A 27,446-nucleotide genomic window follows, 5' to 3' on the forward strand; every position below is an offset into this window, starting at 1 on the left:
GTACGTTTGTGAGTTAATAGATTGGATTTTATAACAATCTACTAATGGTATTGGTAATGTGGGCTGCTGAATCCATATTCACCCTGTACCAGAGTCAAGAGTAGTTCATCAGGACAAAGAGAAAATGAAAAAGATATGAGCTTGTTATTCATAGTGCCTACAAGCCGACACATGGTAGTATTATGATATGGGCTTGGTTTAGTTTATCAGGTCAAAGTAAAGTCAGTGAACTGTGACTCGACAGGATGGTGATTTTGACTCAAATGCACAAAAACCCTGTTTTAGAACAGTTTTATACAATAAAACAGATGAAAGTTCAATCGATTTGCTTTGAGAGAACAATTGACTCTGATAGTCAGATATGGAACGTCTCTCCAGCAGATGGGTGGTTGGAGGCAGAACAAGAGAGAAGGGCAACTGAGACGAATGGCAAACAATATATATATATTTAGGTCTTCCCTAAAGAGGATTTATGTTTTTCTTTTTTGTATTTGAACATTGGCAAGTGTTTAGCCTTACACAATTTTACATGGTTTTGGTTGGCTTCTAAAATTACCTACATCTTAATATCACTTTTTAACATTTTTTGGAAATTAAATCACAATACAGTGATGAGTGTAAGAGTCTTGATGGTTATTCCATAAAATAATAGGCTTAATGTGCAGCTTACTGTAAACGTAAGGGACACACAGTAAAATAAAAATACTGAATGCAAATTTTCAAGTTATGGGCTTTGACCTTAAGCCTTCAATTTTTTTACACAAGATCATATAATTATTTCATAATCAGTAGAATGTTTTTCAGTCTTTCTGAATTGTTACATCTAGTTTAGTCAGATTGTTTCCCAAACACCAATTTTGTCCTCATAATCACTACAACAAAACCAGACCCGTTAATGTATCCATAACGACATGGGCCCGCTTGATCCCTGTGCTCTCGTGAGGTTTTGACTGTCCTCCTCTGTCTTTGTGTGTGTAAGTCTCCCAGTTGTGTCGTATCGGAGATCATTGTGCATCCATCAGTACGCCGCTAAGCAGTGGCCAGTAAGGATATGAAATGGCTCGCACATTGGGGATATCGCTGATCAATGCTCATGAACATTTAATGTCATAATCAGCCATCAAGCAGCGGCTGCACTAGCACATCAGCACTAACAGCTTGGGGCACAGACAGCAAGGTGCTGGGACACATGTTGGAGCACAGCTGCAAGAAGGGGAGTAGCGTTCTATGGCGCTGCATCCCCGCCACGTTGACTGTGTTTGTGTAAGCCGGTCACATATGTGGAGAAAGCCTCAGCTCTACACACGGTAAATGTCTTCCCTCACACACCATTAAACAAATACACACCATCGACCATCTAGGCAGTGAAATAATGTTGTGTGCTCAGACTGTGTATGATGTTATGCTAAGGTCCGAGTGAGGAATGAAAGAAAAGGGGAGACGGATAGAGAGCGAGAGAGAGGTGTGGTGTGGGGGTATTATCTGGGGAGGGCTTTACAAAGTAAGCCAATTTATACAAGGTATCCCAGCACGAATTAGTGGCTAATGACTCTATTAGCTTTCATTTTTGCACCGAGGAGATTTGCCTGCATAAATTAGAAGCCGATCATTGGCAAAGTGTCACGGCCAAAGGACAGTTTATAAATACAACAGCCAGGCCGTGTCAGCTAGACCAAGAGCTGATATAGACGTCTCTGCAGACTTTGTCGTTGAGCGCAACAGACTTGTGCCAGTCAGGTGGTGACAGGGGACCGTGGAGGTCTCGGGGGGAGGTCTCTCACCATCGTCCCTGAAAAGGTCAACTTGACGTGGGCACAGCCCATTGACCTACCCCCCTGTCGGCTCCACTGATAAAAATCAGATAAACTTAAGACCACTTATCGATCTGGGCTGCAGAGCCTTAGGCAAATGTTGGCCGAGCTTTCCTCATCCTCTCCCTTCTGCTTGTCCTTCTCGCATACGATTAAAACGCGGGGAGGAACGAGGGGCCGGAGCAGATCGCGGAGGACGCCGCTAGTGGAGGAGGAAAAAGAAAAAAGTACCCAGCCAGGAAACCTTGTTTCTCTGCAGAGATGAGGGGAGGGAGGCATTATTAAGAGGTGAGAGGAAGAAAAGTGGGAGAGGAGACAGTAAGATTAATCGCAGAAATTTGAGCAAAGACAGGGAAATTTCATTAACCATGAGAGCACTTGTTAGAGCTAAATGGTCAGAGAGAAGTGGGAGGTGGAGGACCAGCTCTAAAGAGATGAAAGACAAAGATCTGCATTGTACATGCTCAGGCGACTCATAACTTCCCCAAACCAGCCTGAGGTAGTGGCAAAACATAAAGGATGAAGATGCATAAAGCTCCATTTTTCTGCTTCTGCTTATAAATAAAAAATAAGCCTGGTTTAAGGCGGTGCTGCCTCATTTCATTGTCCCAGTTGTGCTAATGCAGATGTATGTTGATGCGGCATGTTCTGAACATCATTAACAGCTCGCCTGCGTTACTGTCACAGTGAATGAACACACTTGTTCCTTCGTTCAACTTGCACAAAAAAAACAGAAAAGTAAGGAAAAAATCTCACAGCAGAAGAGTTTGTCATAAGTCTGCTCTAAATTCAGGTTTCTTCTTAAGTATCAAGAATCCTTTAACAATATAATATAAATCTGTTGCACAAAATTGTTAGGTTGCAACTGAATCCAAGAAGATGCTTGTCGTCACCTTCTTAAAATAATTGCCTAAGTCATTTTTTGCAATTTTTCAGGAGACACAAAAAACTGAACCATTTGTTGAATAAATGATATTTCCAAACAATTTTAATCAAAAACGTTGTAACAACAGATGTCTTTTGACATACAAACAGCAAGGTCAGTCAAACATGGAACATGACAGAATTAAATGACTTAGGCAAATTTTTGAACATGCCTTTGTGACCTAGGCAATTTTACAGCACAAACTAACAGGAGGCATGTGCATTTTTTCCACTTCTTCCAGCACTTCTCCTTCCAGCTCTTCTTCTGGGTTCTTGTGTGATGCCTATTAGTGTGGCAAATTGTCAAAGAAGTGATGACACTCGACAGGCATGATGGGTTTCATCCTTCTTGGTGACTTGTGCGTGATATGCAGCCTCACTGATATTTCCATGTTTGAATGAAACACAAACATCACACTGATCTTTTCTTGGAATAAATACGGAGTAGTTCTCCTCATGGAACACAGCTGTGAAATATTGGATTCCAACAGCTCTCACTCCAGCAGTTGCAGCTGCTTGTCCATATTCACGATGTAGTTGGGAGATGGTTGTGCCTTGGTAAAGGAACTTCTTGTCTTTGTAGGTAGCTGTGCTTCTGCAGTAGTGTGAGTCAACACTGGCCAGGTCCCTCAACCAGTTCTTAAGGAAATCCTTGACATCAGTTTCCACCTTTGTGTGTTTGCCACTTTTTGGTCCAGATTTTGATGGCTCCTCTGCTTGTTTTTCAGGGTTGATGGGGTCATCCAGCCATTTTGTAATGGTTCTTTCAGGGAGACCAAGTGTAGAAGAAAAAAGTGCCTTGCACACTTTAACACTTGTTCTATCTTCAAGCTTCAGTTGGTAGGAAAATGATGAATTGCGTCGGGATCCCTCAGTAACTATTTTTTGCTTCATGCTAGTCTTTGTGACCAAAGTGGTGACATATGACCGATGTTCTTCCCAGGTGTTCATTGCCCAAATCTTGTCAAATACCCACTGCTGCTGCTCTTCTGTAAGGACTTGGCAGTCTTGAGTTGAGACTTGCTGACAGAACTTGGAGTTGCAGGGAGGACCCATTGTTTTTGCACTTATTTCTTTGCCACTTTTGCTCTTGTATGACATTCCTTTCAGATGTTTCTGCTTGGATTCATTTTGCTTCCATGTTCTTGGACTGAGGTGTTTATGTCTTTTCTTTTTGCCTGCATCTTTCAATTTAACATCCCCATCCTGCTGTTCTACAGTTGTTGCCACCATAGATAGGCTGTTTTCATCTTCAGGAGAGGAGGACTCATCACAGGTTGGGGTATAGTCCGGATCTTGAATGACATCATCACCATCATTGCTAACATCATTTGATATCGCCTCTTCTTAGTGTGGATGTGTCTTCTTGGCATCTTTCACTTTATCCATGGGAGCAGAAGGTGCATCATTATCAACATGCTGCATCATCTCTTTATTGATGGTCTCATTGTAATCCTCAGTAGATGAGGACAGACTGGTGTCATCAATGTCAAGTACATCTCCTATCAAAATGGAAAAAAAAAATATTCAAACCTTTCAAAAATGTGTGATTATTCTGACAAACATGAATTGCCTTTGAGGTCAATTGTATTAAGATACATCATGGATTCCCAAAATGGTTTGCAAGTTGCCTCTAGATACAGCAACACAGGCACACTATAACACCACTCAAATCTTTTACGATTACTTATGTTTAACAAAAATTTTCATTAGTTAAAATCAATAAAGTAAAGAGGGTCCTTTGAGAATTTTTTCTAGACTGTAGATTACATTACAGTATTGAAAACTTTCTTAGTTAGATGACTCTGGAGTCTTTCGACGTTTTGAGCTTTTTAGCTAACTTACATCCATCCATCCATCCATTATCGATACCGCATATTACTCATTAGGGTCATGGTTAATGCTGGAGGCAATCCCAGCTGGCTTTGGGCAAAGGCAGGGCACACCCTGGACAGGCCGCCAGTCTATCACAGAGCATTTTTAGCTAGCTTCCTAAACTAAAATTTTCACTGAAAAGACTGAATAAAAAGATCACATTTTATGCTATTTTGATAGCCTAGTGTATATTATAGTAAACATATTCACTTACCAACATGGGAAGAGTCCTGAATCATGGAAATAGCATCAGCAGCTGTGTAGAATTTTCATCTCCTTGAATCATCCGCTATCTTGAAAAACTTCTAAAATTGCCTAAGTCAATTTGTCTGGTGACTTAGGCAAAATAAAACTGCCTAAGTCACACTCTTGACATAGGCAATTATACAAAAGGGGTAGAATGGCATGATCTGTTTAATTGAGGATGTTGGCAATTTTACCAGAGGTGGCCAGCATCATGAAGAGATGATTTAGGCAAAAAAATCATTTTTGAAAAAAAATGACTTAGGCAATTATTTTAAGAAGGTGACGTTGTGATGGTGCACTGTCCTTCTTTTTGTGCTGTTCCACTTCTTGAAGAAAGTGTCTTCTAGAAACCGGCCGTAGGTTCGGGAGTTGATTTTGAGCTCATCTTCAATCCGAAAATGTCCGGCCAGCTGATTTTTAGTAATACCAGCCTATACCAGCAACCCATCTCCACCCTGATGCCATCCGACTCTAAAGTGAAGCTCTGTGCCCATTTCGGATCCAGCCACGGCTCCATCCATCTGTTCTGTCAAGAGTCACCTTTCTTTTCATCCGTCCATAAAACCCTTGACAGTTCTGCCTTCAGATATTTCTTGGCCCAGTCCAAACGTTTCAGCTTGTGTCTATTGTTCCATCATGGTCGGGTTTCAGCCTTCCTTACTTTGGACATGTCTCTGAGAGGTGAACATCTTGCACTTTTGTGTGCTCCAGGTAGGTTGAGGATATGGAAAATTACAGAACTGGAAGACAACGTAGATTATTCTGCATGCATAAAAATTATGTTATGGTGAAGATGGAACTATGCACATCGCCTGGAGCAGAGGTTGACCCACAGAACGATAACCCTGAATATACAATGGGATGGTTTAGATCAAAGAATATTCTTGTTAGAGTCTAAACTTGAGAACTGATGTTTGCTCTATCCAATTTTGGATATTTTTTAAATTTATTTATTTATTTTTACAAATAAGTTGAGTCTCTATAAGTTCAAATGCTTGGGGCAGGAATTGCTGTAAATGGTGGTTCTGCAAATTATTGATTCGACGAGGCTTTACATAGGTGCATGCCACAAATTTCAGATTTTTATTTGCAAAAAAATGCCCGTCATTATGTATTATTTTCTTCAATCTGACAATTATGCGCTACTTTTCTGTTGGTATCTCATAAAATCCCAATAAAATATAATGTATGTGGTTATAATGTGGCAAAAATGTGAAAAAGTTTGAGTTCTATGAATATTTTTGCAAGGCAATATAAAAGCATTTACAGCATGTAAAAATAATAAACCCTCTAAATCACTGGCTATCATACAAGAGGTTCATGTGTTTGCATCAGTAAGGGAGAAAAAAAAAACATTGAAATCCTCAGATAACTTTAGTGTGATGCAGACACCAGATCATGAGGGGGGAGGGAGTGAAGAAATGGAGGGGACCCGTAGCAGGAAGGACACAGTCGAGCAAAGGGCCAGGAGTCAGAGCGGGTGGGAAAACAGACTGCTGCAGGGAGACACAATTAGAGCAGGAGGAGTGAGGGAAAGGTAGGGAGGTGCAGCACATGTGGCTGGCAGCACTTTCACCTCAGCAGTCACGCCGCACATCCTCTGCAGCTTCACTCAACATCCCTGTGCCAGGCTGTGTGTCTGCCGGCTGCCCTCTGCACCCACACTATCTCCACACTTCCTCCCTCCGTCTCTTCTCCACACACACGCGCACACACATATACTGGAGACGTGTAAGCTGTCTCAATAGTCCCTTCGCCCCTCTGAGGAGGGAGAACATTACAGCTCAGGGCAGAGAGGCACTGATAAGGTGACAGGGGTGTGACGTGAGCCGAGGGTGCGATGACCGCAGATAGCGCGCACTCCACCAGAAAGTGTGTGTCCTCGTGTGTGTGTGTTTATGAGAGAGAGTTGCGGCTGTTAGGGTGTAAAGTGGGAATGATGAGGGTAACCCCGTTATCAGCTCTGTCTGTGTCAGCACCTCCATCTGGTGTCGGCTCTCCTACCACAGTCCCTCTGTGTGTGGGTGCGTGCGCGTGTGTGTGGGTGTGTGTATGTGTGTCATAATAGTTGTCTGGTGAGCAGGAAGTGCATTCTGGGTCATACTGGTGACACATACAGCACAGCCTTTCTCAAATGCTCTTTATGAGACAAAAAGACAAAAAAAATCTAATTTTAACAACAAAAAACCTTTTATTTCCTCAGAAATTTCATTTCTAACCTGCTGGCAATAAAATGTTTTAGCCACCTTCATTGTCGCTGCCTCTTCTGTTCAATTTGCTGAGTTAACTTTACCACAACTAATCTGAATGCAAAACTCCAGCATATCTGGAGAGAACAAGCGAATCTCGGCAGCTTTAGTCCTCTACTGCCAACTACTGGAGAAACAAATGAACTGCAGGAACTTGCAATAACTTGGAGAAGATGACCCTCCACTCGCACACCACTCACATCATTTGCTGTAGATGCAAAAGATTCTGCATTTCTTGAAATTTGTGACTAAATCAATTTATATTTCGAATATTTATTATTTGCATATCAGAACACTATATTCCTTTCATACCGGTAGTACTTAGAAAACTGAAGGTTTGCAGTTTTCTTTTTTTGTGTGCTGGAAGTAAATATTTCCACAGGACAGTGAAAGAGATAAATCAGTTCACATGATGTCTTTTTCATGTACAAGCTCTTTGCGCTGTATACCAACACATTGTAGTGAAGAGTAGAAAAACGATTTGTGGTCTTCAAATTTACAGAAGAAAAGTGTAGCGTGCATTTGCATTAAGCCCTCTTATGCTCTGCTGCCTGTATGTTTAATACCACAGTCCAACTGGAAGGCGACGCTCCACCCTAGAGTCAGGTCTATTGTGGTCTGAAACAAGTTTTCTTCCAAGATAGCTATGTATTTAGCTGCATTCGTCTTCTTTTGTCAATGCTGACCAGCTTGTCAGTTCCATTCAAATCTAATATTCAAAATACATCCACTCACAAGGGAAAGTTCTTCAAAACTCATTATTGACGCTGAAGGCCTACAGCATCATTCTATCCCCATGTTTCACTGTGGGGATAGTTTATTTCCACACATATAATAATTTGCATGCGGACAAAAAAGCTTAATTGGTCTTATCTGACCCAACCATCTTGTTACACATATTTCCTGTGTGTAACAAGATGGGTGTGCCGATTATAAGTCCTGCATCCAGAGTGTAATGTAGGACTTACACCCTGGAATTGAAAGTTACTGTACTTCTACTCACTTTTGCTTTTCTTATATCTAAGAGTCATTGCTTGTATCACGGTGTTTTGTAATGCCTTTTGTAAAGTCTAGAAAAGGATTTTTCTTCAATAAGAAATTCTGTTATTTTGCTTATGAAACAGTGACAAACGTGTAAGTTCATAGTCTAATTCTGTGATGTAAACAACATTATTCCCAATGTAAATAGTCATATAATGTTGGCAGTGATGACAATGTATGTTTCTATGATTTGTTCCATTTTGGGGACAGTTTTATGTTCATGTTTTAACATGTTTCACATTTATATGTATGTTATATATATTGTGGTTTTCTGACAGATCGCCGACCTTTGAAAAGCCTGACCTGCCAATTCCAATTTATCTTTTGAGATAAATATAGCAACAAAGTTGCTAAGTTGGCAGCAAAGGGGTGACTATTGTTAACCTGGTAGGTGGGTCAATCAATTGCTAATCCTCACAGCAGCAGAGCAAAAGGGGACAGTAGCTGATTTTCAGACTTCTGTGGAGGTAGATGAGATCTGTTGATAAGGTCGGTCTCTCATGTATCGGATGATCGGTTAGCACACAAAATTAAGGAAATTGGCACTACTACTTTAAGCTGAACTTTTTATGACTTTCTTTTAACACAGACTTGCACAATGCATGTTTAACAGTTGTCCAGTCAAAACCTTCTTCTACCTAAACTGTGGTAGAAGAAGTTACCATGGTTCTCCTGGCAGCTTCTCGGATCAGCGCTCTCCTCGCCTTCCATTTTAGCTGAAGTGCTCAGTCTTATTTTGGAAGGTTTTCAGCCGTACCATTTTCTTCACGTTTTGGGATGATGAACTGAGCAGCGCTCCAACAGATGTTTTAAGGTTGGGATGTGGCTTTTCCATCTCTTGTGTTCCTTTTTCTTCATGAAAGTCTTTGCTAATTAATGTTGTCTAACAAACCCAAGGCATTCACAGATCAGATGTATACGGCTCAATTTTTTTTAGGGGTATTTAAAAAAGGGGGCTTACATACAAATGCACACCATGTTGTTTTGAATTTCTAAATCTTCTTAGAAATGTTTTTTTATTTATTTTTTGTTTTGTATACTTTATACCAGTGAGCCTCTTGGCCAGTTCTCCCTCAAAACATAGATTTTATCTCCAGGGACTTACTGGTAAAATAGGGGTTAAATAATAACAAATAGAAACCATTTATCATTCTCGTGCCACTTCACATCTATTGTGTTGGTCTGTTACTTCAAATCCAACTGATATCCAACTAAAAAAAAAAAAGTTCAAATTGTATGATTACTTTTGCAAAGCACTGCAACTAACGACATTTTATCATTAAACATATACACATCGTCGAAAACAAGGTATGCAAAAAGTATCTGTAACATATGGGTAGATTTCCTCTAATAAAATAATTACAAATGATAAATATGGACAAATATGGATATAACTCATTGTGGGGAAAAAAACCCATCACTTTGATTGCAAAGGGAGATCTCTGCAGAGCCATTATCATTCAAGTGTATCTTCACACCGAAGGACACGGCAAAGCCGGTGCAGAGCTGTGGAACTATTTGTGGCTTGGAGTGTGTGTCAGTGTGTGAGTAAAACAGAGATATAATAAAGCTTTTTTAACTGGAAGACTCAGAGAACAGGTGCACAGCTGTCTGCATAGTGTCATATAAACAGAGCAGATAAGGCGACGTTGTCTATATAGGTGTGTATTTGTGTGCGTTTTTTGTGGAGCCATGAGAGCAAAGTAAGTCAATTTTATCAAAAGCTGCAGCAGGCAGTAAAAGATGCAAATAGACTCAATAAAATATCTGTTTTTTTTTTGTTTTTTTTTTAAATCTAATAGTGATGATGCAGTATCTCTCCTCTCAATAAACCACAGCAGAAAATGGGTGGTGGATTTATACATAACCATATTCTGACCAGAAGGTTAAGTGTTCCTAATAGTTATAAATGAGAAGAGGGACATTACTTTTGTTTATTGGCATGCTTCTCCTTAGGACCTCCCTCCGCCTTCACTGATTCCAGTAATATAACACTCACCGCGATGTACAATGAGATTAGGCTGTGACACGGGCTCAGCACCATTCACCGACAAGTCCGCGCCGTGAACTCTTCACCCGGGCACGACAGTGACGGCACCTCGTCGAGACGCCGCGCGGAGGCGGGGTTTATCCACAAACAGGAAGGAAGGAGCTAACTCAGTGCAGCTGTGCGCGTTCTCTGAACCCACAGGAGCGCGCGTCGGCCTCGGAAAGCATTACACGTTCAAGGCTGCCATCCACCGACGGAAACTCGCAACGACGCCTCGAAAACTAGGACTGTGTTGCATCACTGAACAGAACCAGCTTTGAATTTAAATACCCTATATAATGTTTAGATATTTTTATGTTCCTATAGGAATTACAGTAATGTTAAAAGAAACAGCAAAACAGTACTGCATATTGAAAGCACTGACTAGAAACAGCTTTAAACTTAAATACCCTACTGCTTACGTTGGTTTTTTTTTTGTTTTGTTTTTTGTCCTGTTAGCAATTACAGCAATATTTTAAAAAATAATTTTGGGTTGAACAAAATGGTACCGTATGCATTTAAAGTACTACAAATTTTGAAAATACTCCAAGAATGTTGTTGCATTGTATCAAAAGAACAAGAGGAGCAGACGGAAGAGAAATTGACACAGAAGCCTTTTTACTGAACTGCCTTTACGAAGTTTATCTCATTTAAGATTTCAATTTGGAAATATATCTATGCCCACCTATAGTTGGAAATCTGACTAAATAATACAAACCTGAACCCAGTATTATTTAGACTGAACCAGGATGCTAAATTTAACGTTTGTGAATCCCCCCCTTTTTTATCTTAAAGGCACAAAAGTCTGTATTTTGGATAAAGTATACAAAACAAAAAAAAAATAAAAAAACATCAATAGGACCCCTTTTGAGCTTAATCAAAAATGAAAATTACAACAAATAGACTCAGGAAACTAGAATTTAATTATTCTAAACGGTTGTAGTGTGAAGTCCTTATTCTTTCATAAAAACAAAGAGGGGTAAGTGCTCACCTGGAGCACCGCTTATGTAAGCTCCCATTGTTGCTTTGATTAGCTTGAATATATTTTTCACAATGAAGAACTGGAGTTTTCCTTTTTTTACACATCTGTGACTACAGTGCTTCCCTGGGTGGCCTCAGCTGCATCTGACATTCAATTATTATTTGGTTATTTTTATCTCTTGTTTGAAGAGAAGTAAACAAAAATGTCCCCACACTTGTTCCGTTCATCTGACGGACAACAAAACTTTGACAAATGATGAATAAATAAATAAATAATTGCATTGTTCAGTAATGATGTATTTCTGCAGTAAAGTTGGTGACATAAGTCTGGGTGGTAGCATAGTGTGTGGTCGGTTGTGGTCAATTGTTCAACTTAGAGTTGAGCAATTGATCGACTCTCATTAAAAACAAAAAATGAAATACTGTGAAATCCTGGAAGAGGACCTGTTACAGGCTGCAGGAAACCTTCAGAGTGTCGCAGAACAACCCAAATGATACAGCTGGGGCTACAAATGAATAGCTTAGATCATAACCTATCCATGTGTTGATCTAGTCTAAGCTGCAACCAGATGCAATCATGAATCCAATGTAGGAGAATTGCTGTTCACACACACACTTACGTTCAATGGCACTGAACTTGAAAACTCGCAGCCTATAGGAAAGCAAAGTTTGCAGAGACAAAAAAATTCCAAAAACCTTGCACATCACATAAAATCAAGATCAAATCCATCAAAGTCCATAGCTATGTGCAACGTGACAAAATGTGAAAACTTTAAGGGGTCTCAATACTTTAGCAAAGCACTCTATTCCTTTATACTTCTGCAAATATACACTTGGTTTTTATTATTATTATTATTATTATTATTATTATTATTATTATTATTATTATTATTATTATTATTATTATTATTATTATCTGAATATTGCTGGCTACATTTGGGTCGGTTTTTCTACAAAATGCCAGGATTCGATATTATTTCAGAAAATAACACCTTAATTTTCCTTACAGTTTTTAATGAACCGTAGAACCAGCAAAGCATCAGCTATTTTGCAGAAGAAAAACATAACAGAAACAAGGATGTTTCACTGTTTGGTTCTCAGAGCAGGAACTGTGCTGCTGTCACACAGCAGTTTACATGATGCGTAAACATCCGTGTCAACGCCCTGGACACAGAAGTATGATTCATTTCCACAGTGCATTTCTCATGGGTGGGAATATAAAATGCTTACCGGCGTCATATTATCTGGACCACATTCAGAAGCTTCCTTTTAAGATGAGTGGTCATTCATTTTAACAGGAATTTACAACGTTTTCTTCTCTAAATCACAATGCCGGGAAGGACATTTCATAGCTAACGGCTCGTTTTCTTCCCTTTTCCGCATCTTTATCTGATTTGTTTCTGTAATCTAAATTGTGGCTGTAATACTAAAATGAAAGTTTATTGGCAATTACTGAAAATCCATCAACCCAGTTAAAGGGGTAGAAAAAATTGTAAATTGTAAACTGCTGTCAGACGTTGGATGGAAATAGCAGGGGAAGTTGTGTTAGATTTAAAATGAGAAACAAAGAAAAGAAATAGAGCAGGTGACAAAGACCTAACAAAAGATTACATGGCCAAACTTGTAGGCGCTATGCTGCAATTTGACCTCTAGATGGCAGTAGAAGACAAAGAGTGGCTGCAGCACCCAGCCATCTGGCAAATTAGTGTCTGTTCCAAAGTGTCTGTTACTTTGGGTTTCTAATACTCTAACCGGGTACTGCTGACAGTTGGGAAAGTTTCACTTTGAGTGAACATGTCATGTTGTTATAGTATGTTTGGATAGCCCGAATAAGATGCTAATTATGAATCCCAAATAAACATTTACATAAAAAAAACAGCATTTAGTTATTAAACAGCAAAACTAAAAAAAAAAAAATGAGGTGTGTAGGTCCATTAAGACTCAGGTATGTAAATTTAACCCTCTGGCTTGTCATTAAACTACATGGCCTCGCCTGTATATCAATTCATATCTGTCTCCCTCCGCCGCCTCAAATTGATTTCCATCTAATTCCATTACAAGCAGCTAAACCTGCATCCGTGATCATCTGCACATAAAACTATAATTGACAATCTTCTCGACTGTCGTCAAATTAGTGCAGATTAAATGCAACGTGCAGGCGCGTATCAGGCAGACCATAATTATGAACTGTTTACAGCGCCGAGAGGAGAGCGAGGAAGGAGGTGGGGAAGCACGGGGGGGCTTCGTGGGGGGAGCACATTGGTTAATGGTGTTGTTTATTGTGTTGCAGGAGCCCCACGTTTCCGGTGCATCAATCCTCGTGTCAGTGCCTGGGCCCCGGTGTCGCCCAGGAGTGATGGCCGTGCGGTGATTATAACGGAATAAAAGGGACGTAATGAAGTGCTTTCCGCCCCGTTATTCTCATATATGCCCGACTGCTGTCAGCCTTGACGCTCCACTCCCTCCCACCCCCCTACCCCCACCACTCGTCTCTCCAGCTCCCTCTCTAGAACTGTGTTCTCCCTTTTTTTGTTTCCTCTTCATTATGTTAACATAAAAATAGTATTATTTTATTTTATTTAAAAAGAAACAAAAACAAAACCAACAACAAAAAAAACCCAGCCAAGTCAGTGCTGCCTTCCCTGCCTCTGTAAAGCAGTAATGTGTGTGGTATTCGCCATTTTACAATATTTGATTTGTGGCTGTGATATGGGTAAGCTAAAGAGGGTGAGAGAGAGACTAATGGAACAGGTTGGTGGTGATTAATTTTGGAAATAGAGAGTCGATTGTAGTAATTAAACAAAAAAAGGTAAAGCAAACGACTGGGATGCCATCTGGGCCCCGCAGGCTGAGAGCGCATGCATTTACCCACTGCCAAGCCCACCATTTATTTACCCTTATAAAGATGCTAGGGGACGGGCTGAGCCTCACCGCCTTGTTTGTGTATGGATCTGTGTGGCTTAGCATTTATGCCGCAGAGAGAAAAAAAAAAAACATCATAACTGATGTCATTGGATGTTTCCTGAAAAGGTTGGTCCGGTGGTGAAGAAATATATATATTTTTCCCCCTATTCACTAAAGCTGTAAATGTATAAGCACCAATTCCCCACTGTGGGGAATTAGTGCTTATACATTTACAACTTTAGTTTCAACAGGATAGGAAAATAATGCTCCGGCATCACCTTGCTACACATTTGACATGGTAGCATGCTGTCACACTGCATATCACACTTCAGGCATGCTGCACATCAAAATTAATGCAACTGCAACTTGGCCATTGGCGCACTGAACCAATCTTAACATATGGTAATCTCACAATACACAATGCAATGTGTAAAAGTTAACTCAGTTCGGCATGCAGGTTGCTTGAAATAGAAAGTGTTACTGACAGTCTGACCTACATTCTCATTAATTCAGCTACCATGTATGTGATCACCACCCGGAGGGATTTATGGAGCACTGACATTTCTTTCTTAGATGGTCAGTTGATCCTTTAATACATACCTGGGAAGTACGCATGTGTATGCACAATTCAGAAGAGTAGCACCATCAAAAATAAGAGACATAATTCAGACGCTTGTGTTGAATGGATGTTCAACATAAATCTGTTCTCTCTTCCCACACTTAGACCCATGTCAGACCTTTTTTATATGCTAGCACACATTGCAGTTAGAAAATAGTGTGACTGCAGCGTGAGAATTCCCATCGTTACGGTCTATAATTGCATCGATTAACAGCATGTGTCTGGGATTTAATGACAATAACAATCTGATGAATTGCATGTGCTTTGATGCATAAATGGGGATAATCTTGTAATTGTTATTGTTTTTATTTTCACGTAGAATCGGGCACATTTGTGTGTTGTGATCCTAATAAAAAGAAAATTGGTCAAAATTAGAACTGGTGGGCCAGACCTCAAAGAAAGTCGGCATTGGCCGAGCACTTCTGAGGAAAATCTTCGTGTGCCACGTATTTGCATTTGCATTTGCGTTGGTAGAGCCATCCGTTCCGTGTCACCCCTGCTGATGATCTTTTCCACTTTGCTGGATAAACACCACACCAGGCGATGGAGAGCGAATGTTCAGAGGTGCAGAACAGAGACACTGATGGGATCAGATTAATTAACACACACACAGACACAAAATACACACACACACACGCCCACCCACACACATCACACACACGTATATAGAAGTTTAGATGTTTTCATTCAGCTTCACACCAGTGGACATCTCCCCATCCTGTTCAGGCTCTGTGTTATTTTTGAAGTCAGTCAACCATCATCTTAATCTGGTCTCTTCATTTCTCCCGGTGCTTCGGAGAGGAAAGCTGTGTGGGAGCTGTGTGCGCATATGAAATTGCTTACATTATATGCTGCAATGTTTTTCCAATGGGCTGGAACATATTAAGCTGAAAATGAATAGCGGGTCTTCTCGACACCATGTTGCGCGGTGCCTAAGCCTTCACTTCCCCTTCTCCGGGTGCTCCATCATGACGACAGCTGTCACTTTTATTGCCTGTGTATGTCTCTGCCTGTGTGCATATACTGTGTTTGGGCCATATGCTTGAGAGTATCTGTATTTATGTGACTGTGCCCGCCTGCTATCGCACGGCCGTGTGCGGCGGCCCTCTATAAAAGGTCATGTGTTGAGACAAAAGATCACATCTGTCTGACTCCTGCTGGAAGGGAAGTCATGCACATCTATTTGTTTTAGTATGCTCATACAAATCAGGAAGATGTATAAATGATGCTCATACAGCTGATTTCCATAAATATGACATCTTTTATATAGCCCAGAAGGTGAACTGTGTGTGCAAGTGAGCGTGTGCACGTGTTCACATAAGCATATTTATGCTTGTGCACGCTTGTACGGAAAAGTGCATGCATGGGTGTGTGTGCATGTGCGTGTGTGTGTCAGACGGTGGCTCATTGGTATGCTGAGCGTCTCCGGTTCCCCTGTGGTGCTGGGTGGGATAGGAAGCATCTGTCACCTCTGCAGAGATCCAGCATGCTGCCGACTTAACCCTTAAAGTGCTGCATCACCTGAGGGCTGCTATTAGAGAGAGGGAAAATAGAGAGAGAGAGAGAGAGAAAGAGGTGGGGGAAAGCATAAGAGAGAGGGAGAGCTTCCCATTGGTGGACTCAGCTAGAGTGGGAGGTTCTCCTGTCCAGAGTTTTGGCTCAATTGATAAATTAAAGGGGCGGAACAGATGAAGGCGGTCATGGCCCATCCCAAATGGAGGTGGAGCCACGTTGCTGCAGCAACCTAACACCTTTACAAGCGATTGAACAATCAAGAATATTGCTGACAAATTGCTCTCTCTCTCCCCCCCCCATCTCTCCCTCCTCCTCCTCTCTTTTTGCTTTTACTCTGCTTTTTTTTTGGCACACAACTTTAATATATTTGTTTATTATGTTAAGATCTATAAAATATATAAAATAAAACTGTGAAAGGAAAAATCATTTATAATGATTCTTTTCATAGTTTGAAGAACTGCTGTGCAGAACAGAGACTGGAGACCCCCATTTCATCCAGCCGTAATATGGATGAAATGCATGACGCAGAAGATGCCTCTGCCCAAAGTCCCAATGTAAGTCAAAATATGATATGATGTGCCACACATTGCTGCAGATAAAAGCACAAATCCATAAAACTTTCTTGTTATAATCGTCTCGTTTTCCATTTGTTGTTATGACCTCTTTGAGACTTGCTTCAGTTGAAGACATCTAACTTCATAAACTAAATCACAAAGTGATTCCGAGGTTCTTCATCAACCTGGAGAACCTCCAAAGAAACTTCTGGCCAGGTGCTCAAACTGCTTCGTTTGATGAGGAAGAGCAGCCGTTCAACCCCTCACCCTGTCTCTGAGGTTGAACTCAGTCACTCTACTAATAAAGCATGTTTCAGCCTTAAGATATTAAGGAAGCCACAGGGCCAAAGAGTCACTTACAGCTCTGGAGCCGCATCACTTCTCTGGCTCTGATCTAACAGATGAAAACTATGATTCTATCTCAATATGGCCAGAGCTAAAAGTGCAACAGCTTAAGTTTCCATTCATTGTTTAAGTAAAACGGTGAGGGTAAAAATGAAATTGGTCCAAGGGACCAGTTAGTTACAGTTTATGTCCCAGGGCATATTATTATAATAAATGGGTTTAGTATTATCTCTTCATTACAGAGGCCTTCCATCTTGGCATGGACAATATTGAACCACGTTGTCTTGGCTGTTATTGCCACTGGTTTCATGCAGCAGACTAACATTTTATTGGAAGTAGCTTTTGCAAACTTTCCAACTTGCAATAGTTTACTCTCAAACTGAACATAGTTTAAAAAGTAAATTGCAAAACTTTGTTCATGTTCACAAAAATATGTGGACACATTGATGAGCTGGTCAAACAAGGACTGGTGAGAATGACTGCTTTAAAACTGTTTATTTTTAAAGTTGGTCTTTGGACTTTTGTGCCATTCAGCGTCTGGATAATGTGAATAGAATAAAAGAAAAATGAAGTATGCATTTTTAATTCCTACAAGTGCGTGTGTGTGTATGTGTGAGAGAGTGATTCTGTCCTTTGGGTGTCATTGAACTCTAATATAAATCAGCTGGGTGTGTGAGCGTCGAGCTGCAGTAAATTAGCTGGATTTTAATTGTGTCTGTAATAGATGACTATAATTAGTCAAGGCTCTTCTTCAACCTTTACTGCCCTGATATAATCATCTTCCATCCAAACTATACATCCTTTTTGCATCTCCATCTCTCCATTCTTCATCCCCTTGTGGCCTAAAGGGACAGAAGAGATCTTCTCCCCCTCCCCAAAGGATCCCCCAACCCAAGAAAGTCCCTCTCATCCATCTCAGGGAATCCTGAAAGCACACAAGGAGTTGAGTCATCTTCAGGGTCATTCACCCTATCTGCACAGGAGTTTATAAGTAAGTTTTAAAATTAGGAATTTCTTTTTCACACCAGGTCACTTTAAGACAGGCCAGCTTGCCAACTTTCTTAACAATATATTGAGATACGAGTCCCTTCTCTGAACTTAAAGTTAAACTTTCTCATTTTCAAGGCTTTATGTGCTCCACCTGACTGCAGAACAATTTACCTAGTTTTTCTATTTAACCTAGAGCTCTTCAAATTGCAGACTGTATCAAATCTCAAATTCAATATATATAAAAAATGCTCCTCACATTATACAAAACATATGTTTTTTTGTTGTTTTTGGGGGGTTTTTTTGTTGTTTTTTTTTGCAAAGTCTGGCACATTTGATTGATATAAACAGTGTTAGCTGGCCAGACCTCTGCTGTTAGGCAGAGTAGTCAGTAGGTGTATAATGGTGCATGTAGTCATACGGGAAAGTTTTGGTATGTTCTGTTAAATTTGACACGAAAGTGGCCTAGACCCAGCAGGAATCAGAAGATTGCAAGTTTAATTCCAATTTCCCTTCAGCAAGTGTTAGAAGTGTCCTGGTGCGACACCCTAAAGCTGAATTTGTCTACTGATTCTGTGTGTTGCATGACTTTGAAACCTGTTTGAGTGGTTGCTATGACTAGGAAAGTGCTATTTAGATTAATTCTAATGTGTGAACTAAATAGACGATAGCATAAAAGAGAACCAAGGTCTCTAGACGATACAGAGATAAAATGTGAAAAGGAATGGTCAAATAACCACCTGTTTGCTCCAGCCGTGGGGGATGTTATAGGAAACTAAATGCTGTCCCATTCACAAAAAGGCAGTTTCACAATATAATTGCATTTTAAGTGTCAAATATCGAGTCAGAAAGTTTTCAATAGTTAGTTATTTTAACTAACTATTCTGTTAATGCACTAAACAATGAATTTCCATTAAAACATGGCTCTCATCATCTATACCAGCTTCCTGTTGAGGGCGATGGTGACTCAGGGGCCAGAGGTTTGTCCTGAAACTGTTGGGTTTCCAGTTCAATCTAGAACTCTGTCTCTGTCATGTTGTGAGACACTTCGCTCTCCTTGTCTGCGAGTGGTGGTCAGAGGGCCAGTGGAGAAAATCGAATGACAGCCTCGCTTCTCTCTGTCTGTCTCAGGACAGCTATGGCTACAGTGTAGCTTACCATCATCCGGCTGTTAATGTGTGAATGAATAGGTGAATGACTGATTGTAGTGTAAAACACTTTGGAGTCCTTGGATTTGATAAAGTGCTATACAAATGCACACCATTTACCATTCCCTTTCATTCGCAAGGAACTAGGCTTCTGGAAAGTACTTAAATACAGTTAATAAATGAGAATGTGAATGAAAATATGATTTTACTCTGTATATGATATTAGTCCACCGCTGAATGTCAGAAATTTAATTGGGAAAAGTACTGGTTGTGCAGAGTTGGACCTGTAAGTACAAGAAAGACTATCTCAGAATTCAAAGCCTTCCTCTGATACTCTGTAATGTACCTAATCACTAACAAGTTTGAGTGACAGAGGGGTTGGAAAAATGGGATCTGACGTTCCTGATGGCCTTCACCCGATAAGGCAAGACAAAACTGAAAAATGTTGCTGCAGAGAGATCCATGCACTGATTAGGCCCGTGTTCGATTCCTCCAACCGCCGATTCATCAGTGTCCACCAGCACCTGTTTAGCGGGTTCTCCGGTGTCAGCGTGGTCACATTGCTGCCAGGACCTCGCCAATCTCTGTCGCGCAGTATCAACGTCTGAGGTCACCCTTGCCCCTTTCAAGACACAAACACACAAATGCAAACAGAGGCCTGCAACATAATCACAGCAACAAATCTGATCAAGTGTGTGTCCTAACCCTTCCTGATACATACAGGCCACACATAAGTTCAAATGAAACTGAACACACACAAATAACCCCACACTAGTCCATTCTGAGATATGACCCCCCTCCCGCCCCATGGAGTTCCTTGGTCACCAATCAGGACCACTTTGTCAAGGCACAGGTAACCGTGACGACTCTAATCCCTGGGCAATAGGCTGGTCATTCATCAACGCCTTGGGAAGGAGAACAAGAGGAGCGGTAGAGCAAGAGAAGCAGAGAAAGGAGTGGGGTGGTGTGGAGGTTTGACACAGACAGGGGCAGCGGTGCAGACAAATGGCCACCAAAATTCCGTATTAATCAGCAACTGATTTGCTGCCCCTTTAAAGCCAATACCACTTAAAGACTTGAGAGATAGAGGATCGGGAGAAAGGTGCAGAATGGAAGGATGGTAGAAGGTTGGCTATAAAGACCAGACAAAACAAGGACAAAAAAACAAAGGAGAGAACAAAAAGGGAAACAAAAAACAGGAAACTACAATACTGGAGTCTACTGTTGCATTAGGGGTTCACGTTGTGACATAGTAAAACGCTGTGTAAGATGCTCTCTGCACACATACAGAAACACACACTAGTAACCCCCCCTGTTGATTTGTCACTGGAGTTGATCAATAGCTGTGATGGAAACAGAATCAGCTCAGATGGATTAAACGTCCCAGTGGCTCTGACGTTATTTTCCCATTAAGAGAAGGCTAATCATTACCCCGCGCGCACACAAAAACAAACACACGCACACACCAACTGCATGCATTCATACACACACTCAAGTACAGAGCAGTGCACACATCCCTGCTGCGCAACACACTTTCATATCGGCCCAAGCACCGTTATCAGCATGAACATGACTTTACGGACACGACGGACCTGACAACACACAGACACACAGATGCACACTACACACCCCCATTAAGAAAAGGCACAACCAAAGTGCTAACAGTGTGACCGTATCGATCTGAGGCGGCTTCCCTCAACAACAACACAGCGTGCTCTGAAAGAAAACACCATATTTATCCCTTTAATTGACAAGAAAGTAGCGTTTTACATGTTGTTCACTTTTCATCAGTTTGCTTTGAAAATCCTGTAAAAATCAAAGAGATGGTGATCGATCTGAATGAGTGCCTATGCAGTCGTGCAATTTGTTCAATTTATTGAAAAAGTAAACCTAAAAATCTGCCACAATAAACAATGCATTTATATACAAAATAATGTCAGATGTTGTTTTAATGACCAGATCTAAAGAAGAAAATGAATAAATAAATAAATAATGATGATTTCAGTAGAATGATGCAAAAATGGCAGAGACTTATGTAGAGGGATAATCACCAATACATGAGGACTGAAGGATAGTCGTCAAAAGGCGATGACAGGAGGGAGCACATCTTAAATAAGTTGTACAGACAAAATACCGTACAAGGATTCTGCCCTAAGGACGACCGCTCAAGTACAGGGATGAAACCTAATGTAACACAAGTTCCATATTTACAGATTCGCCTATTTGTTGAATTTTTTAATGAAATGCAACTGCAGATTTTTCTCCAGAGTATATCTTGAATATTTCAACAAAAATTCAGATTGGTAAGCTGACATAAAGCTACCTGACACACCATTGACTGGCAATAGCAAAGCAGCCAATCCAGGAGTGCCATTTATTTCCCTCGGTGCTTACTGGCTGTACCCTCAAGAGCGGAGATAAGGAAGTCTGATGTTAGCTTCTGCGGTAGTGCAAAGATAGTTTCCGGTGTGCATTTAGGGTGTAATTTGTGTCTGAACTGTTTGAACAGGGAGATAAACTTGATTTTTAGAGAGCTAAAATATTCAAAGCCTTCAACTATTGTGGTCCATATCGCTGGAAACACCACAAATCTACTGTTTCTATCTTCTTTTTCTTTTTTTTTATGAATCAGTGTGTAGGAACTTTTCATTAGTAATTCATAACTTCCTGTTTCTCTGTGGTATAAATAAAATATGACACAAAGGGTCATTTCGCTGGCCCACAGTTTGAAATTTGAAAATAGAAAAGAACATGCCACTTAAAGTAAGGTAAGATGTGTGTTGACCTCCATAAGTCAAAGAATAGCTGCAAGACTTTATTGCCAAAAGTAATTACTCACCAATTCATATCATCGAATTAAGTCGTTTCAGTCACTTTCAATGCTACATGCACACTTCTGCTATAAATATTTGTGAAAGAATGGGTCACTTTGAGGAGCTCAGTAAAATTGTAGTCATAAAATTTCTTCCAGCTGGGTTTATGTTGTGAAACTGTTTGTCCAGGGTTAGACTTAGTCTCTTAATTCCACTGAAAGGAACTCCTAATGCTTCAGCATACCAAGATTTTTTTGGGACAATTTCACACATCCAGTGGTTTGCCAACTAAAAGGAAACTTCTCTTAATTTGAGAACGTCCTGTTCTGCTGGAGAGGAATCCGTTTCTTGATGTGGCATCCATATCTTGATGAGTCAGGGAATTTTCTCTTAGCTGCAAAAGGCAAACAAGTGCAGTATCAAGCGAGTGATCGTAATGTCATGTCTGATCAGTGCAAAAGAACTATCAGAGTCGCAGCAATGAAAGACTAAAAATGAGTCCAGTACGCCCCATCGTGTGAGAACTACTGTACAATAACTGCATGACAGCACTGCACAACCAAGCAGGGACTCTGCATTTAAATAGCTTGTTCAACGTAATGAGAACACAATTTCATTACAGGTACAAAACCCCAATAAAATTCTTTTTTTAAATGGAGCACCATACTTAAAAAAAAAAAAAAAACACACAGCAGTGAAATCATTACAGCATTACAGTTATCAGAGAACTTGACCTACTAGAACTTTTTTCGGTACATCAGCGATCCATGGCGCCACAGAAAAAAGTAAGAGCAAGTTCCGAAGGCAAAATTCTCTTATTTATTTTAATCGGATATTATATTGATTAAAAATGCAGGCTTTGTTTATTATCCTAGGACACCCTTCCTGTACCAATTAACCATAAACCGTCGCGACAGAAGGCTGTTTAGCAATGTGGTAAGCGCAAGACAGTAAATACTGTGCGTGACCAAGGACGCCGAGGTGAAATGATACATTATACGACATGTGATGCAGGAAACGACACAAGCCAGAAGAGCAGAGAGAAGGAGAAGGAGAGTGATAGCTCTGCAGGGAGGAAGCGAGAGACCATCTGCTGTTGGCTACCTGCTGTTCCCCCCTACCCCTCTCTCTTTCTGCACCTACTTTCCTTTTCTTTTTTTTTTCCTCCCCATTTCTCCTGCAGTGTATAAAGACACTCAGTCAGTTAGAAGCAGAGACCCTGTGCATGCACACTTGGGACTCAACACAAACACAAACACCCACACACACACCGACACACACAATATAGAGCAACGAAGCAAGACATTTCCAGATAATTTGCGACTTTAAATTTCATATATATTTTTTTCCGTCAACTGGCATTGTTCCACTTCTTCTGTTATCCCTCAAGATGCTTGCCGCTTTTCATCCGCGTCTCTTTGTCACTAAACGCGCAGACGTGCAACATACACAAAGATGCAACAGACACACAAAACACGTACACACCTACTGTGAGAGGGCCTCTCTAATGGATTCTGAAGATTCCAATTTCCCCTCTGCCACCAAAGACAGAAAACCCTCTGAGCTCAATTACCCCTGTCTTACACTCACCAGACGAGACCAGACATGAACACACACACAGAAGCACACGCAACTTGGATGTATCGTAGGTTGTAATCATGGACGTACACACACACACACACAACGGTTCTTGCACACCTTAAACCACTGTGACATGTCGAGAATCACACAATCAGCGGCACGCAGTCGGACTGAGAGGAGTATTAGTCTAAGGTAGATTTCACGTGATAGAAGCTAACTGGGGAAGGGAGGGAGAGAAAAATTGACGTGGAGGTCAGGAGGATACAAAAAAAAGGAGAAGAAGAGAAGGTGGAAGAAAAGAAGGTAAGATGGCAGGACAGCACAAGGTGGAGAAATATGGGAGGAAAGCTGGAGTGCTGAAAGAAGATGTGAAGGAGATAGGAGGGCAGAGCAGCAAGAAGGTGCAAGCCTTTGGGCTTTTACACAATCCACTCTTCCAGAAACCTTATTAAATTCTACAATTAGCTGTGCGTCTCAGGCTATAAATAGGCTCACTTTTTCCATTCCGCCATGTCAGTCAGGGAGCCGGGCTTCGACTGCAGGGGGAAACAAAACAATTTAAATTATAGCGAGGCTCCCTCTTTGTCTGGCCACCCTTTTAACAGGATAATTACTAGTCTATTCATTCGCGCTCGGCCAGGGCGATATATCACCTCAGCGCGCCGCGGCCCAGCTCTCTGTGATAAACGTCTCTTACCAGGGAGGAGGGGAGAAAGGGGCGGCTGCTGAGGGTTAACGTGTGCCCGTTGATATCAGTTTACTGTCTGCTGCTGGCGCACACCAAAAGCCCTGTCTGCGTTATTAAATAGCTTCCTGCCAGATTCCGGAGAGCACGAGAGGCAATGCAAACTTGGGTTGCCAGAGTGACACCGACTCTTTCCCCCAGGGCCCCTTGCTGAAACGAACGAGGAGACGGAGAGATGGGGAGGTTGAGGGGATGAAAGGGAGCGATAGGAAGCGAAAGACATCTATTATTCAGCACGGCCCCGATGCCTGCATACGCACGCCATTAAAAATAGGAAATCCATAGCGGAGACAAATGGCTTCTAAATGAAGCGCTACAGGAGGAGAGCGGAGATAGGGACCCCTGTCACATGCGCTTTAATTGTCTCCCGGGGCGATAAGGGGATTTATCAAATTCATCGTGGCAGTGTAAGGGCTTTTAGGAACTACGACGATGAGTGGCTGGAGAAACAACGCAGCACGTGTTTGTTCATTCAAACAAACGCCGGTGCATGATGGGAGTGGAGGGCTATTAGACAAGCACAAATATTCCAAATCTGGGCCAATTTACTCTTAACGGAATAAAACTCAATGCATGTAATGGGTTGTAAACAATGCAGTTAATGGGCATGTTTATGATTGAAATTAGAGATGCATCGATGAAGATGTCGTATCTCTAGGTTTTATTGAGTTTTGCTTATTCCAATCCCCAATTCTGGCCAGTTTTTGTTTTTTTTTAAATCCAATGAGGTTCAAATCAAATCAGACTGGTGGTTGAATAAACCAAAGTCTACCAGGCCAAGTAGTAATATTTTTCTGCAACTCTGTGAGTTGCTGTTTTACTCAGAGGGTACACTATGATACATTTTAGATTCTAGTTAGTTCAAAAACAGTCAAGTCAATTTACAATTAATGGAAAACTCATCAATTCATGTTCTGCGCAAAATCTGCATTTTAACAAGTTAAGTTTAACCAGTGCATTTATCTTTAGGAGACTGCCAGTTTTTGTAGTGCAAAGAATACATCTTCAAGTCCCTGATTTAAAGGCTTCTGTCTTCTGCAGCTAATTCAAGCAAAGAAAAAAGTTGGTCGTGTTTGTTAATTAAATTGCTCAAGTTTTGCCTGAAGTCGATGGAAGCAAATTTTTAATTGTCTATTTAGTGCATCCATGTTCTTGACTGGAAATGGCACCTCCCATCCAATCAAGAGGTATATATTCCTTTTCATTAAAAATGTTACACTTCATCATTGTTTTTGCTACCACACAAAAGAAGCTTGTAAATACTTTGTAATTTCAAGTCTGGCTCTATTCAGTTTAGCTTTATAACACCAATTTGCAACAAGTGTCATCTCAAGGCACTCAAAATAAGAAAAGAAACAAACAGATCCAGTCTATATACACAGATCTAAAGTCAATTCTTTTGTCAGATGATCGGTTACGAAATTACAAGCAACAATCTTAGAACGCCCAAAGATTGTCGTAAGGGGAAAATGTACGTGTGAACTATTGCATCAGGTAGTCTGATATGCCCATCTTCTCTATTTAAATCTAATGATTACCAAAGGGCAATATAATATACAGACTTTACAATCTGCACTCTTTTGGTTGAATGCAGTATTTATTTACACTTTGGAGTTTTTATTCAAGTACATTTTTGTTAATGTAAAATAAGGATTCATTTTATTTTTGTTTTTGGTCGGTTTTTTTTTTCAGTTCCAGTTTATTTTGAAAATAAAGTGTATCTATCTTTGGCAGGAAATTGCATGCATTATTACATCATTTCCATTAAATCAGTGTAAAACAATATTATCGTTTATCGCAATAATTTTTGTGACAGTTAATTGCTCAGCAAAATTTGTTATCGTGACAGGCCTAGGAGGCACAAAAACAAGTTCTGAGTTTCCAGGACTTGACAGTAACTGGAGGTGTACTGTCGCCATAGGAACAAAATAAATTGTTAATTAAAGACATTCACAAAGAAACAAAGTGCTAAGCTAATGCCTGAAGGAGGAAGACAGTGTTTGACAACTGGGATGTCTCATTTTTTAAAGGAAGTGTGAAGAGTAGCATAATAACTTGGACTGATTTATTCACCAAACTATATTACATGCTATGGCTGTAATGGCTACTGCACAGAAGGTATTAAAAAAGTGAAAGCTGAAAAAAACGCAGCTGAAAAGATCATTAATTGATTAACTTATTGTTATTTGGAAAACTAACCTATTTGAGGAAGCTCATGAAAGCTTGAGCGAGTTAAAAAGAGACGCCATCTCCAAACCTTTATGTTTGGTTCATAATTTTTGGGTTGTTAGTTGTCGACATGAATGTAGTTCAGTTTCAAGACATGCACCATAACCTCTGTACAGCTCGGATATTATCAGTGACATTTTTCAATGCTAAGGGCTATGGTAATATACCATTAAGGCAGCACAGGGAAGTACTGACAGGTTTATTTGCCAGTATTTATTTTCTAGTGTAAAAGTTGTTTGTAGGTATCAGGCAGCTGAAAGTAAGCCGTGCTGAAAGCTGGCTCTTTGGTACTCTCAACATTTTTCCTCCCTTCCCTCCCTCCTCAGCTATCTTCTCCAGCTCAACGGGAGGTCTCCAAAGGGGGTGAGGGAATGACGCATGGTGGTGCTTTTCTTCAAGATGCACATGGGCGCTGGAAACCCACACCTGATGGGGGGAACAGAGGGAGGTAAAGATAGGTTGTCCTGGAGGGAAACCTGTTAAAGGCTGTAAAACACTCCAGACTGTGGCGAAAGTTTATCTCTCAGAAACCCTAAATAAGCTGAATACAGTTAATCCAGTTTTTTATATATATAAAGGAAAATCTTTTTTTTTTTTCTTTTTTTAGTAAATCAGTCTCTCTTTCAAGCAAATTTAAGAAGCTGCTCTAAAAGGCAGGGATATTTCTTAATTAAGAAACTCTCCCATAAATGTGTGCCATAGGCTGCCATGTTCGTGCAGTGAGCCTATTTAGATAAATCGTCATTTCCCCTGCCACCGCATTTAAAGGATACACCAGTTACCCGCACTTCTAATTTGAGTCATGCTGTTTTTATTTGCACTGTGGCTAAATACACACAAACACGGCTGT

General features: G+C 40.6%; 1 protein-coding gene across 1 annotated transcript; it reads right to left on the minus strand.

Annotated features, from left to right (window-relative positions):
• Nucleotides 1-2,717: 2,717 nt before the first annotated feature.
• Nucleotides 2,718-5,134, minus strand: LOC122843755. The gene is made up of 2 exons (XM_044138773.1): nt 4,825-5,134; nt 2,718-4,237 (listed from the first exon to the last, which is right to left on the minus strand). Exon 2 carries the CDS (start codon nt 3,966-3,968, stop codon nt 3,039-3,041), a length of 930 nt encoding a protein of 309 aa, XP_043994708.1. The 5' UTR covers nt 3,969-4,237; nt 4,825-5,134; the 3' UTR covers nt 2,718-3,038.
• Between the last annotated feature and the right edge of the window lie 22,312 nt (nt 5,135-27,446).

This window comes from Gambusia affinis, linkage group LG14 (genome assembly GCF_019740435.1).
Source record: "Gambusia affinis linkage group LG14, SWU_Gaff_1.0, whole genome shotgun sequence".
Taxonomy (NCBI): Eukaryota; Metazoa; Chordata; class Actinopteri; order Cyprinodontiformes; family Poeciliidae; genus Gambusia; species Gambusia affinis.